Here is a 16,818-nt window from a genome sequence, read left to right on the forward strand (position 1 = left end):
ATTAGGGACACTGTTGTTCCTGGGGTATCGTCGAGGACCATTCGCAACCGTCTCCATGAAGCTGGTCTACGGTCCCGCACACCGTTAGGCCGTCTTCCGCTCACGCCCCAACATCGTGCAGCCCGCCTCCAGTGGTGTCGCGACAGGCGTGAATGGAGGGACGAATGGAGACGTGTCGTCTTCAGCGATGAGAGTCGCTTCTGCCTTGTTGCCAATGATGGTCGTATGCGTGTTTGGCGCCGTGCAGGTGAGCGCCACAATCAGGACTGCATACGACCGAGGCACACAGGGCCAACACGCGGCATCATGGTGTGGGGAGCGATCTCCTACACTGGCCGTACACCACTGGTGATCGTCGAGGGGACACTGAATAGTGCACGGTACATCCAAACCGTCATCGAACCCATCGTTCTACCATTCCTAGACCGGCAAGGGAACTTGCTGTTCCAACAGGACAATCCACGTCCGCATGTATCCCGTGCCACCCAACGTGCTCTAGAAGGTGTAAGTCAACTACCCTGGCCAGCAAGATCTCCGGATCTGTCCCCCATTGAGCATGTTTGGGACTGGATGAAGCGTCGTCTCACGCGGTCTGCACGTCCAGCACGAACGCTGGTCCAACTGAGGCGCCAGGTGGAAATGGCATGGCAAGCCGTTCCACAGGACTACATCCAGCATCTCTACGATCATCTCCATGGGAGAATAGCAGCCTGCATTGCTGCGAAAGGTGGATATACACTGTACTAGTGTCGACATTGTGCATGCTCTGTTGCCTGTGTCTATGTGCCTGTGGTTCTGTCAGTGTGATCATGTGATGTATCTGACCCCAGGAATGTGTCAATAAAGTTTCCCCTTCCTGGGACAATGAATTCACGGTGTTCTTATTTCAATTTCCAGGAGTGTATTAGGGGAAGTACAAATTTTTAGATATAAAAAAGAAAATGCACAGTCCACGTTGAATAACCAATTAGAAATAAAGCACCCGATTCTGGTTAATTTTGATTGTTTGTACGATTAGGTATTAGTACATAATAAAATTCTCACTGTTTCTATAACGTGAGGTTCAACAGCCGTAAAGTATTTTTAAAATGCATAATAACCATCACTTGTAAATTTGTCTCGTTAATCATCTGTCAGTACCGGTAATTAATCATCATCCAGGATGTAGGGTACAACAGATCCTTCGTCTTAGAATGTTCTAAGTATTCTAAGACAAATTATATCAGGTGTTTGTACAATTTCAGTGGATAATTTCGATACTGTTCAGCTTCAAAGGAATATGTGATGCTTTTAACTTATCTGTTTGACCATACACCCTGGATGATGGTTAATAACCGAAACCGATAGATGACTAAAGGAACAATAAACAATGTTTAAAATCCATTTTATAGAATTAAAATTGTGTATTATTCTCGCTTGTAAAGGTAGCAACCTAGATGTCCTAGGGTGAGTATACGACATCACACTATTCACATAGGCAGCTTCTGTGAGCCCAGCCAGCTCGTCTGTATTTGTAGTTCGTGCTGGCCGCTTTTACTTTGCCCAACACCGAAACACCTTGCCATCACACCGGTAAGAAACCTGACACATTCCACGCACCACTTTGCATAGCACAATAACTAATTATTTTTTTAGCGTCCTCTCACTGTAAAATATTTTTCGTTCTTCTTTTTAGATGGAGGAAAATTTCAGAACATGGATTTGTAACTGCAGGTTTCACCTATCAGCAATTTGTCCTAAATGAATGGAGCACGTCTTCGTTACCTTTCACTCACCATATTATTGACAATATTCACTGAACAGTAAATTTTGACTAGGAGCGATGGTTTGCCTATGACCCTTTAACGTTGTGCATTTTGAGTGTATTTTAGACACTCCATTATTAATTTTAATATCTACAAATTTGTGACACTGTACATTGCTCTTTACCTTGACCATGCGAATTCAGGACGCTGAACCAGTTCTCTTTCAATCAACAACAACATTACCAGCTGTTATCGGAATTCTTCTTAACATCATCCTACTATTGGTAGCGGTTCATCAGCAGTCTCCTTCCTTTCTTGTTGCCAATGTTTACAGCGTCGCTGAAACTTTCCGAAACATCTGCATAGACCAGTCATCCCCGGGTGAGAATGATTTGCTATTTGTATCTGATGTCGCGTCAAATACGTTGGCTCCTCCTCTTTGGCAGATAGCAAGATTTAAAAAAATATATATAATCATTTTCGTCATAGCGAAGGAGAAATAATCGACATCGAAGACCCTTGACTTGAAAGTCAGGCAGCGCAGAGTTCTCTAGGTTTCCTATCTAGGAGCTGACTAGCACGAGTTGCTCAAAGGAGAGACTGCAGTAAGACGAAGTCCGTCAGCTCGTTGCAGCCTCCGTCCGCTACCTGTGTGTCATCAATGCATACCTCATCGTGGAAATTCACCATCCTTGCGCCTAGTACCTGCATGGTGGCCCCGAAGACTTCTGACATCATCACACACCTATTTTCTTTCTTGAGACACCGGTCTTCTGACGATAAATGTGCCACAGATTCCTCTACTGTGCCAGCCTCAGAGTAGCACTTGCACCTTACATCCTCAATTATTTCTTAGATCTATTCCAGTCTATCTTCCTCCACAGCTTATACCCTCTCCAACTACCTCAGACACCACAGAAGCCGTTCTTTGGTGTCTTAAATTTCCTTCTTCCTGTGTGGAAACCGCGGACAAAAACTTCTCAGTGTTTTTCACATGTGCCTCCCCTCGTAGGTTTTGAGCATAACCTCATTTTTCATCCCAATAGGCCAGACACTTCGATTGTCTTCTTATACGGTTTTTCCACAGTTCCTGATTCACCTCCGAACAGCATTGCGCTGCAAACATACATTCTAAAAAAATTTTTCGTCAAATTTAGGTTGATATTTGGTAGTAGTCTCCTTTTGGCCAAGAATGCCCTCATTGCCTGACCTAGTCTCGGTTTTATATGCGCCTAGCTCCGTCGGTCATATATACACATCAAAAGAAGTTTTGCATCACCTCGGTTCCGAGAGTTCCGCAACCTGCACAGAAAATTGGAATAGATCAACATAAACCTCATTCCGCCCTTTTTATTCCTCATGAAAACCACACACGGCGTGATGTACCACCATACAGCGAGACCTTCAGAGATGGTGGTCCAGATTGCTGTACACACCGGTACCTCTAATACCCACTAGCACGTCCTCTTGCATTTATGCATGCCTGTATTCGTCGTGGCATACTATATACAAGTTCAACAAGTCACTCTTTGTCCAGATTGTCCCACTCCTCAACGGCGATTCGGCGTAGATCCCTCAGAGTGGTTGGTGGGTCACGTCGTCCACAAATAGCCCTTTTCTATCTACCCCAGGCATGTTTGATAGGGCTCATGTCTCGAAAACGTGCTGACCACTCCAGTCGAGCGATGTTGTTATCCTGAAGGATTCATTTACAAGATGTGCACGATGGGGGTGCGAATTGGTGTCCGTGAATACGAATGCCTCGTATGCTGCAGATATGGTTGCAGTATCGGTTGGAGGATGACATTCATGTATCGTACATCCGTTATTGCATCTTCCACGACCATCACCGGCGTACCGTCGGCCCCACAGAAAGCCACCCCAAAACAGCAGGGAACCTCCACCTTGCTGCACTCACTGGACAGTAAGTGTAAGACGTTCAGCCTGACCGGCTTGCCCCCAAAAGCGTGTCCGATGATTGTCTGATTGAAGGCATATGCGACACTAATCGGTGAAGAGAACGTGATAGCAATCCTGAGCATTCCATTCGGCATGTCCTTGGGCCCATCTGTAGGGCACCATGGAGTCGTTGTTGCAAAGATGGCTCTCGCCATGGACGTCGTGAATGAGTTTGCGCATCATGCAGCCTATTCCGCACAGTTTGAGTCGTAACAGGACGTCCTGTGGCTGCACGAAAAGCATTATTCAACTCCATTAGTTTTGGGGTGGCATTCTGTGGGACCGACGGTACGCCGGTGGTGGTCATGGGAGGCGCCGTACGATACGTGAATGCCGTCGTCCGACCGATGGTGCAACCATATAGGCATCATACTGGCGAAGCATTCGTCTTCATGGACGACAATTCGCACTCCATCCTGCACATCTTGTGAATGACTTCCTTCAGGATAACAACATCACCGGACTAGAGTGGCCAGCATGTTCTCCAGACAAGAACCCTATCAAACATGCCTGGGATAGATTGAAAAGGGCTGGTTATGGACGGCGTGACCCACCAACCACTCTGAGAGATCTACTCCGAATCGCCGTTGAGGAGTGGGCCAATCTGTACCAACAGGGACTTGGTTAACTTGTGGATAGTGTGCAACCGCGAATACAGGCATGCTTCAATGCAAGGGGACGTGCTACTGGATATCAGAGGTGCCTGTGTTTACAGCAATCTGGACCACCACCTCTGAAGGTCTCGTTGTATGGTAGCACAAAATGCAATGTGAGGTTTCCATGAGCAATAAAAAGGGCGGAAGTGATGTTTATGTTGATCGCTATTCCAATTTTCTGTTCAGGGTTCGGAACTCTCGGAACCGCAGTAATGCAAAACTTTTTTTGAATTGGTGTATTTTGCTTCCTGAGTGACAAAAATTCTAATGCTATTCCAGGATCACTAGCTATGATGTTTAAGCTCATAGTTGTCTCATTTCTGCTACTACTTTCGTCTGTCTTTGGTATACTCCCAGTCCATATTCTGTACTCATTAGACGGTTCAGTCCATTCAAATTGTCCCGTAATTCTTCTTAACTTTCACTGTGGACAGCAACAACGACAGCGAATCTTGATACCCTCCCACCCTGAATCTTAATTTCATTGCTTGCTTCTTCGATGTATAACCGAACCGTGGGAGGTGAACCACTACATCCGTGTCTTATAATCTTTCTGACCCGAGCACTTCCGTCTTGTATTCTGTTCCTCTCGTTCCTCTTGGTTCCAATACATACAGTAATTACCCATATTTCCTTACAGCTTACTCGTATTTCTCTCAGAATTTCGAACACCTAGTACAATTTAACATTGCCGAACACTTTTTCTGTATCGAGAACCCCTATCTGAATTTCATTCTGTAGTACTGATAGCATTACGAGGACAGTGTCAGAAATGTGAAAGCATAATAAAAGGAAAATCTTACTGACAAGGAAACAAACATTAGATTTGATCGAGTGTGTTATGGGAACGTTTGAGCAAATTTTTTGCGCATGAATGTCAGAGGGAGAAGAAGTGATCAAAGAATGGAATTTGGAATATCTAAATCCGATTTTTAAGAAACGTAGTAAGAAGATAGGTGAAAATTACTGTGGAGTCAGTGTTACAAATCTATTGGTAGGTTTGACAGTCGGGTCCTAAAAGACAGGATGGAGTGGCTGTTGCTAGGCATTGAAGAGCGAATTGGATTCCGGAAGGGACGATTCTCTGACGACAACATTGTTATTTTATGACAAATAATGACAAACAGCCTAATGAATCAGCGTAATCATGTAATAATGTTGTTAATTTAGCGATGTAATTTCTAGGTGAGCGTCCAAAGAAAAAAAAGCAAATTATACATATTCTAATTCTTAGGCCTACAACAGTTAAATTATTATAAATTTTATTTTGTACTTTACAGAAATAAAAATTTGATCCACAGAAGATGACACATGTGTCGAAACATGTCTGGGTTCAAATGGTCCGCCGCGCGGGATTACCCAAGTGGTCTTAGTCGCTGCAGTCATGGACTGTGCGGCTGGTCCCGGCGGATGTTCGAGTCCTCCCTCGGACATGGGTGTGTGTGTTTGTCCTTAGGATAATTTAAGTAGTGTGTAAGCTAAGGGGCTGATGAACTTAGCAGTTAAGTTCCATAAGACTTCACAAACATTTGAAAATTTTTTTTTTAATGGTTCAATTGGCTCTGAGCATTATGGGCCTTAACAGCTGAGGTCATCAGTCCCCTAGAACTTTGAACCGGTTAAACCTAACAGACCTAAGGACATCACACACATCCATGCCCGAGGCAGGATTCGAACCTGCGACCGTAGCGGTCGAGTGGTTCCAGACTGAAGCGCCTAGAACCTCTCGGCCACCCTGATCAGCCATGTCTGAGTAAATACAAAAATAAACAAATTGTGTTTGCATAAGGCTGATTTTCAAAACAACCCAGTTGAAAAACGCAAACACGGAAGAACATCAAGAGCAGCTTCAAACCGTAGTAAATTGAGTATCTCAACGCCAAGTCAAGCATTTCCCACGAAGCTCTTCAACAAATTCAAGAATACAACAGTACAGCTGCACATAACTATCCTTAACATCAGGTTTAGCAAAATCTGTCTAATAAGTAACATAATCCCTGGTTTTGTAAAGGCAGTGTAAACAGCAAGCCACCTGCAGCACAAGTAGCCAAAAGAAACGCAGAAATTATTTGGTTAGAAGAAGAAATTCGTTTCCGATATGCGAAAAAACAGAAGCTTGATCTGCAATTGTACAAAACACACCTTGAATTAGCTGGACCAGCTCTTTTCTATGACATAACCCAAGAAATCAGGTCTTACACAGTAATACTAATGAACAAAAAGAAAGAAACACAAAACAAAATATTGAATCACATCATGAGATCTACCACAACAATAGATAATGAAGACAGAGTAGGGGCCCAACAGAAGTTACATGGCAGAGCTGTCAATTTAAGCGACATAGAAATAACAAAACAAGAAAGAGAATTACTTTAAAAGGGGACAAAACTCAACATAAACACAAACCTGTCACACAAAATCATAGAAATCCTGATCACAGAGACGGAATACATAATAAAGCAAGAAGAAAAGTTGTACAACCCAAATTTCAATGCCAACTTGACAAGAAAACTTGTAGCAGAATTGATAAAACTCATCATCAAGGAAAACAGGACCCACACTATCTTAAAAACAAAAACAACAGAGCAAAATATATGCATACAACTAAACAAAAAATTCCAAGAACACAATGAAATCATCACGAGAGCAGACAAAGGCAATACTCTTGTACTTATGGATGAGGCAGAGTACATAAAGAAAGCAGAAGAACTTATAGAACAACGTTATGAAATTAATTATTGATCCCACCATGAGGTACGAAAGAAACATACAAAAACTCTTAAAGTCACCGTCACGGAAACTCGATCCATATACATGACACAAAAGAATCCCAAAGCGCCCAGCCTCAATAGTTTACCAAAGACACATAAAAATCAGGCCTGTAATCAACTTCAAAAATGCACCATCTTACCACGTAGCTAGACACCTACATACGTTGCTTCAGAAATTATACACTTTCACAAGTAACAGAAACCTAAGAAATACCAGTGAACTTATAGAAAAGATAAAAGATATAAACATATCATCAACAGCAACACTGGTATCTTTTGACATCACGTCCATGTACACGAATGTGCCAGTAGAAGAAACAGTCAACACTGTTAACAAACATCTGCAGTATCAGGGAGACAGAGCAAGTGCACACATATATGAAATATAAGTCACCCTACAGATTATAACAGAACAGAACTACTTCACTTTCAAGAAGGAGTTCTATCTACAAAAAGACCAAAGTGGATTAAGGAAGGGACGATTCACTGACGACAACATTGTTACTTTAAGACAACTAATGACAAATAGACTAAGGAATCAGAGTAGTCATTTAATAATGTAGTTCATTTAGAGATGTAATTTTAAGGTGAGCGTCTAAACAAAACAAAGCAAATTGCACATATTGTAATTCGTAGTCCTACAACAGTTAAATTATTAAAAAATTTCTTATTGTATTTTACAGAAATAAAAATTTGACCCACAGAAGATGACACATAGGTGTCGAAACACATCTGGGTAAATACAATAATAAACACATTGTTTGCATAGGGTTGATTTTCAAAACAACCCAATTTTAATCATTTTATGTTCATACATATCGAGAAGGAAACAAAAGAAAAATTCGGGGTAGATATTAAAATCTATGGAGAAGAAATAAAAACTTTGAGGTTCGCCGATGACATTGTAATTCTCTCAGAGACAGCAAAGGACCAGGAAGAGCAGTTGAACGGAATGGACAGCGTATTAAAAGGAGCATATAAGCTGAACATCAACAAAAGCAAAACGAGGATATTGGAATGTAGTCCAATTAAGACGGGTGATGCTGAGGGAATTAGATTAGGAAATGATACACTTAAAGTAGTGAAGGAGTCTTGCTATTTGGGGAGCAAAATAACTGATGACGACGAAGTAGAGAGGATATAAAATATACACTGGCAATGGCAAGGAAAGCGTTTCTGGAGAAGAGAAATTTGTTAGCATCGAGTATAGATTTAAGTGTCAGGAAGTTGTTTCTGAAAGTATTTGTATGGAGTGTAGCCATGTATGGAAGTGAAACGTGGACGATAAATAGTTTGGACAAAAAGAGAATAGAAGCTTTCTAAATGTGGTGCTACAGAAGAATGCTGAAGATTAGATGGATAGATCACATAACTAATGAGGAGGTATTGAATAGAATTGGTGAAAAGAGGAGTTTGTTGCACAACTTGACTAGAAGAAAGGATCGGTTGGCAGGACATGCTCTGAGGCATCAAGGGATCACCAGTTTAGTATTGGAGGGCAGCGTGGAGGGTAAAAATTGTAGAGGGATACCAAGAAATGAATACACTAAGCAGATTCCGAAGGATGTAAGTTACAGTAGGTACTGGGAGATGAAGAAGCTTGCACAGGACTGAAGACCGCAACAACAACACCTCGAGAAGGCGTATGACACTGTGCCGCTGAAAAAAGCTAAGGGCTTGAGGCGAAATGACATTGAAAAGGTATACAGGGGGAATTTACTAAAACTTTAGCACTGCACATATTTCCATAATACAAGGCGCCGCTGATAACGCGGATTTCACAGATTGGGGTGGCAGGCAGGGGCCCGCCTATGCAGCCCACACACAGAGTGATATGTGTTTCAAACATGTATTTATTTTTAAAAAGGTATAAATATTTTAATGGAATAATGCCCGTTAACAGAACCACAATCAAATTAGACTAAATTAGAACGTCAATAGTGCTCGTTGCAGGAGTCAAGTGCAAGCAGGTTACGAGATACCGTAGTTTGAATGTTGTGGACACTGTCAGTTATTTGTTCCATGTTGTAACACAAAGGAATTTTTATTTCTCCTGCGTGCCGGCCGTGGTGGCCATGCGGTTCTAGGCGCTGTAGTACGGAACCGCGCGACTTCTACGGTTCGAATCCTGCCTCGACCATGGATGTGTGTGATGTCCTTAGGTTAGTTAGGTTTAAGTACTTCTAAGTTCTGAGGGACTGATGACCTCAGCTGTTAAGTCGCATAGTGCTCAGAGCCATTTTTCTCCTGGGTGCGCCTGTGCAACCCTACATTGATGTTAGTAGGTGTCCGGCGGTGTCGTGTTGTTAAATGAGACATTGCCTAGGACAAATGAAAGACAAACAAAACAAAGTTGAATGTAGTACCTCTGTGAGAGCTGAAAGGTAGAGAACCGATCTATCCTTAAAGCCTGTTCTCAAAATAACCACTATCAGCGTCAATACAAGCTTGTAGTTTGCAATGTGACGGTTGCTGCACACGTCCTAGCATTTCAGCAGAAATTGTAACGCAAGGAGCAGTAATACGCTGTTTCATACCGTCTGTAATTGTTTCATGAGGTTGAAGAAGTTGACGGCCATTGTGACATCTTCCGGTGTACGCGGAACCTCACACGAACGGCATACGTCCTACATTCACGATATACCATGAACTTGTCCGGTTTTTTCGCAGTGGGAAATAGCATCTGCCAACCACGTGGTCCTACGTCCACCGTAACGCAATAAGTGACAGGATCGTCTCAGTGCAATCACAGTGTACACACAACACTACGTAAGCAAACGTAACATCGCCGCCTAGCATCTAAGCAACAGGATGGAGCAAACAGCTGTCGGTGTTAACAGTGTTCACAATACAATAACTCGTAAACTACTTGCACTAGCTTCCTGCAACAAACACCCGTGACATTCTCATTTATGCTACTTTTAGAATTTTTCTGTCAATATGCATTGTTCGATTTAAAAATTTATGAATTTTGCAAAAAAACTGTACCTTCGTCAACGTCTCAAAATCTGCGTATTGGCTGCAAGAACGCTCCCTTGCCTACAATTTAATTTCGTCAAAACCGTGTATCAATAGGGCCTTCGATGTCCAAATTATTTGCAGTGCAAGCGGTTTGTGGTTCACCCTGCACGTTAGAAGTGTGTGCAACCTATACAATTTTGCAGTGTAAGCTGGGAATAACATTTTGACACAGCCGTTCGGAATTGGAAAAGGATTAAAACAGAAATTCTGTTTATCTCCTATATATTGTTAAAATATACATCCAGACAGCCTCAGAACTGCGGAGTAGGAAATTTGCTGGAATAGGTACTCATATGACAAAGGATCAACATATGTACAACCCATTCATTTCGGATGATCAGGTAATGGTGGCCAGTGAATAAGATGTTATCTGGAATTAAATTACAACAGTCTAGATCACAAGACACGTTTATTAAAAGGTTTAATAAACGGGCCTTGTTCTGACGACTGTTACAATTAATTTTAAAATGCTGTTTGCGATCGCTGATTTCTCCAGTAATTTTGTCAAAGATGATCTCTCCCTTATGCTAGGAAATTATTAGAAGAATATAATAAAGTAGGGATTGAAAGTAAACTTCCAAAAGACTGAATAATTAGGAAGCAGAGAAAATGTAGTAGGGGCCCGCACATCAGCGCAAGTGAAAAACTGAAATATTTGGATAGCACCCTACTGGAAGACACAACAACTAATTGGGAAATACAATAACAAGGAGCCACGGGAATGCAGCAATTCAGAAGCTAAATCCTTTGTTATGCTCTTGTAAGGTAAGTTGGATAGTAAAGAAATATGGATGAGAGTGCTGGAAGTTTCCTTGAAAATACACTCCTGGAAATTGAAATAAGAACACCGTGAATTCATTGTCCCAGGAAGGGGAAACTTTATTGACACATTCCTGGGGTCAGATACATCACATGATCACACTGACAGAACCACAGGCACATAGACACAGGCAACAGAGCATGCGCAATGTCGGCACTAGTACAGTGTATATCCACCTTTCGCAGCAATGCAGGCTGCTATTCTCCCATGGAGACGATCGTAGAGATGCTGGATGTAGTCCTGTGGAACGGCTTGCCATGCCATTTCCACCTGGCGCCTCAGTTGGACCAGCGTTCGTGCTGGACGTGCAGACCGCGTGAGACGACGCTTCATCCAGTCCCAAACATGCTCAATGGGAGACAGATCCGGAGATCTTGCAGGCCAGGGTAGTTGACTTACACCTTCTAGAGCACGTTGGGTGGCACGGGATACATGCGGACGTGCATTGTCCTGTTGGAACAGCAAGTTCCCTTGCCGGTCTAGGAATGGTTGAACGATGGGTTCGATGACGGTTTGGATGTACCGTGCACTATTCAGTGTCCCCTCGACGTTCACCAGTGGTGTACGGCCAGTGTAGGAGATCGCTCCCCACACCATGATGCCGGGTGTTGGCCCTGTGTGCCTCGGTCGTATGCAATCCTGATTGTGGCGCTCACCTGCATGGCGCCAAACACGCATACGACCATCATTGCACCAAGGCAGAAGCGACTCTCATCGCTGAAGACGACACGTCTCCATTCGTCCCTCCATTCACGCCAGTCGCGACACCACTGGTGGCGGGCTGCACGATGTTGGGGCGTGAGCGGAAGACGGCCTAACGGTGTGCGCGACCGTAGCCCAGCTTCATGGAGACGGTTGCGAATGGTCCTCGCCGATACCCCAGGAACAACAGTGTCCCTAATTTGCTGGGAAGTGGCGGTGCGGTCCCCTACAGCACTGCGTGCATCCGTGCGTCGCTGCGGTCCGGTCCCAGGTCGACGGGCACGTGCACCTTCCGCCGACCACTGGCGACAACATCGATGTACTGTGGAGACCTCACGCCCCACGTGTTGAGCAATTCGGCGGTACGTCCACCCGGCCTCCCGCATGCCCACTATGCGCCCTCGCTCGAAGTCCGTCAACTGCACATATGGTTCACGTCCACGCTGTCGCGGCATGCTACCAGTGTTAAAGACTGCGATGGAGCTCCGTATGCCACGGCAAACTGGCTGACACTGACGGCGGCGGTGCACAAATGCTGCGCAGCTAGCGCCATTCGACGGCCAACACCGCGGTTCCTGGTGTGTCCGCTGTGCCGTGCGTGTGATCATTGCTTTTACAGCCCTCTCGCAGTGTCCGGAGCAAGTATGGTGGGTCTGACACACCGGTGTCAATGTGTTCTTTTTTCCATTTCCAGGAGTGTAGCAAAAACAAATTGAAAGTTGTAGAATTGGACTACCTCAGCAGATTGTGTAGAATACATTGGCAAGACAACGTAAGAAATACGGGGATTACTGAAATGACCAAGACTCAAGAAAGCATTACACATAGAAAAACAGAAGCTCTCCTGATATGGACACACAATCTGAATGACAGATAAGAGATGACCAAAGAAGGTCTTGAAGTACCACACTCAGTGAAGAAGGAGAAGAGGAAGACCGAAAGTTGCCTGCTTAGTTGGCATTAAGGAGGCCATGAGAAAAAGAAAAACATGAAGTTAGAACCAGTGACGGCACATACTCTAGATGCTGCGACAGCTCTAAAAACCCCACTGGACACAGAGAGTGTCAGAACTGCGGCTGGTGTCTTTAACTTTCTTAAAGCCAAACTGATCGTCATTTAACAACAACTGTAGGCGCCTAAGGAAATACGGTAACAGCGATTTGATCGATTAAAAATGTATTCTTCGCAGACAATTTTCAGAATATATGTGGTGTCCGACAGAACAGACACTACACATACAATTAGGGTGATGACGGCCAATGACCTCTTCAGAACAAATGCACACCAAGCTCAAAGTCTTACGGGAATCGGCGAGATCCGGCGAGTAACGACGGTAATGAGCAGTGGCACTACATCAGTTGTGGTAAAAAATGGCTCTGAGCACTATGCGACTCAACTGCTGAGGTCATTAGTCGCCTAGAACTTAGAACTAATTAAACCTAACTAACCTAAGGACAGCACACAACACCCAGCCATCACGAGGCAGAGAAAATCCCTGACCCCGCCGGGAATCGAACCCGGGAACCCGGGCGTGGGAAGCGAAGTTGTGGTAATAGAAGGTGTACTGTCTTTAATAGAAGGTGTACTGTGGTGACTAACTTTTCTTATATTTAGTTTTTGACATTTTGCTATCACAGCTTGCACAGTGTAGACGTGCTGGCGTAGGGGAGAGACGTGAGAAGTGCGTGTCTCGGCCTTCAGGTGTTCCGGTGCGAGGTGGTGCTGGCGACGACGGGCAAGAACTTCCACGCGAACACCAACCTGGCGGTGTCGCTGCAGCTGCGGCGCGACGCGGCGGAGCCCCGCTGCCTGCTGCTGGCCGCCGTCAACGTGAGCCAGGTGCCGCAGCCCGCGCTGCCCAACACCATCCCGTTCGGCGACCTCGAGGACAACATCTTCTACCAGCAGATCCAGCACCTGCGCGTCGCCGTCGTCTTCCCGCTCAGTGTCCCCTTTGGCAGGCTTTGCACTGAGGAGTCTCCTTACAGGTACGCCGCCACTTCCATCGCAACGTGGTATTTATATTGTGGACTTTTTTTTCATTTAACTTACAGAGAAACCCACCGTCTAGTAGCTATGGTGGAGTCTACCGCTACTACAAAATGTAGCGTTAGTGGCACTCATGGTCTCTTAGCCGGTGTGAGAACTTCTAGATGTTCATGAAAGTTCTCACACCGTTGCCCGTCCCTAGCCACGTGGAGGGGGACCCGATTTCTTGCACGGTGTGCCACTAACCTTCCTCTGTTTATTATTCGTTTTTTTATATATATTGTATATATTTTTTGTATATATTGTCAATACAAAGAAACTCTAAAAAGAATTTAGAAAGTTTGAAATTTAAGAAACATATAAAATCAAAGAAGAATAAAATTTACATGAGATAATTTGTAAACTTAAGATGTACTTCCTTAGCAGATGGCCAAAACAAGAATGACTAAAAACGGGATGCTCTGATTCCACGGAAAGCCTCACCCACATGAGGGCTCGGCAAATCCTCGAGCCTGTCATAGTGGACGTGGCTTTTGTACAGTTGAACTTCTATATATGTTCGTTTCTCTATTGCAAACAAGAAGCATAAGCATTATTAATCATACAAGAAAACAGGAATAATATGTACTACCGTGTTCATGATAAGTGTATACTAATTTATAATCTTAGGAGTACATTAACATTTGTTACCAAATCATTGCACATAATTGCCAATACAGTTCGCATTAACATTAGTTACCAAAACAGGAACAATTTTAAGCAATACAATACAATTTATATTGTGGACAGTTGCATTTCGAATAAAATACTGGAGCCTTGGACAGCTGCCTCCAACATCGTCATCAGAGGTAGAAATTGTTGGCTACCGGGATTGCCACGATGTTCCCCATACATAGACGCGGTAGTAGCGTCTGGATCTTCGAAAGAGGGTGGAAGTTGTAATATTACTGCGCAAAAGAAGAAATTAATGTTTTAAGCTGGTAATATTGAACTCGTTGTTTTTGGACTAGTGTGTGTAGTGTCTCTGTATGTCTGAGCAGGATAATATCCCATATGGCGTCGACTTCCCCCACAGCGTAGGTAATTTCGTACACGTAGACACGTTACTCTCTTGCCGACTCCGACGGTCGCCTGTAAAATTCTTGAAATGGTGAGAGAAAGAAAACTTCTATAGGATCTTCTCGAATTGGAACACTCCCATTCGCATCTCGTCATTCGCTGATTGTCTGCGAGTGAAATGAGTTCCTTTTAGCAGTGAAAACTTTATCTATGCTTTTGGCCCTGTTATTGAAGCAGGTTCTACAGCAAGCATCGACCACCAAATGTTTGAAGTCCTATACAAGCTTTTAGCACATAATAGTTCATCACAGAATCCTTTGATCAAAATAATACACGCGCAGTAACCTTTGAAATGCAACAGACTGTATTATGGCCGTTACTCAACTCCACATTAACATTACATATCACTTGTGAATCTCATAAAGCACAAATTATACAATATGGCGGCTAACAATAACTGTTTCATTGCCCACACTTCATACACGTCCTCTCGTTATCCTGTCTCGTAACAAAGTCCAGTCGCATTCCGATTTTCTTATTTTTCTTCGCTCGGCATGGAGCAACGCGAAGTCAAGGAATAAATATTTCGCTTGCGCACCACTTCTCGATATATATTAACTTTAAACTATGAAGGTCGCTCGAACCCCTACCCGCTGGTATGGTCAAGGGACTGTAGTGACCTATTTCTGACAATCGATCCCTACAAGTGTACAGTGCTTCATTAACATTCCGTTAAGTGTTAATTTACGTGCAGTGATATAGTTATTCTTTGACTTAGCTTTTGTTAGTTATTCCGTGCTGTTCATGTTTACACAATTAATTCATGTGTGTAGTGTTAAGTTATTGCTAAATGTATGTGGGAATAAAGGAATTGCTCTCTCCAACACCCACATTTGGTGACACCCGACGAACTACGTTAACATCCGCGTCGGCTTCAGCGTTTAACGAAATTCCGCGACGTTCGCGTTTGTAACTTCCGTGCCAGCCGCGTCGCGCTTGTTTCAGCACGATAACGACCGATTCGCCAGTCTCAATTCAACCTGAAGCCGGCAGTGCAATTAACAGGGTGACGATAAAACCTCCACCATTCTGGTTACATAATCCTCTATTGTGGTTTGCAAAGTTAGAGAGCCAGTTCGTCCTCGCACAAATATCGGCGGACGAAACTAAGTACAGCTAAGTGGTTGCAGCACTTACAGAAGATCTAGCAGCAGAAGTACAAGATATCCTAGCCGCACCACCGGATACCGATCGTTATGCATCCATTAAAAACGCATTAATAACGCGTTTGTCACAATCAGAGGCAAAACGGCTAGAGAAGCTACTGCGCACTGAAGAACTCGGAGATCGCACTCCATCACAACTCTTACGACGTTTGCGCACACTGGCAAGTAACACTGTAACTGATGATGTGCTACGAAGTATATGGTTGTCTCGGTTGCCGCCAGATACTCAAAACATTCTCACGATATGTGCAGGCGATCTAAACGCACTGGCACAAACGGCCGACAGGTTAATTGAAATGTATCCCACATCAAGTGTCTCAGCATTAACGCCACAACAAGAAAATTCGCCCACAGTGACGTTAGTCTCCCTACAATCACAACTGGCAGAGTTGACCGCACAGGTAGCTGCATTACAAACAACGCACAACCGCCAACGTCCACGCCGCCGACGGTCACGAAGTCGCAATCGATCACCATCACTACAGAACTTATGCTGGTACCACAAGACATTTGGTAATGATGCACGAAAGTATACGCCACCTTGCAAGTGGAAACATGAGGCAGACACCGTAGCAGCGATAACTTCCAGTGCAAACACTCGCCGACTTTTTGTGACAGACCGCGAAACAAAACTACAGTTTCTCGTCGATACAGGCGCAGAAGTGTCCGTATATCCAGCAAACCGCTTATCACGACGGAGCTGCGACGACTGTTATCTATACGCCGCCAATGACTCCAAAATTAGAACATACGGTCGAGTAACATTATTCCTTAACTTGGGGCTACGCCGTGTGTTTGAATGGCAATTTACAGTGGCAGATATATCACAGCCTATTATCGGAGCAGATTTTTTGTCCTTCTACGACTTAC

At 44.0% G+C, this 16,818-nt stretch overlaps 1 protein-coding gene across 1 annotated transcript in view; it reads left to right on the plus strand.

The window, feature by feature from the left end:
* LOC124788461 overlaps positions 1 to 16,818 on the plus strand; it is a 166,651-nt gene that overhangs the window by 110,014 nt on the left and 39,819 nt on the right. Inside the window, exon 3 of the mRNA XM_047255731.1 lies at positions 13,376 to 13,662. Coding sequence (XP_047111687.1) covers positions 13,376 to 13,662 — 287 coding nt within the window. The remainder of the gene's footprint in view (positions 1 to 13,375; positions 13,663 to 16,818) is intronic.

The sequence above is a fragment of the Schistocerca piceifrons genome, chromosome 3, assembly GCF_021461385.2.
Source record: "Schistocerca piceifrons isolate TAMUIC-IGC-003096 chromosome 3, iqSchPice1.1, whole genome shotgun sequence".
Lineage (NCBI taxonomy): Eukaryota > Metazoa > Arthropoda > Insecta > Orthoptera > Acrididae > Schistocerca > Schistocerca piceifrons.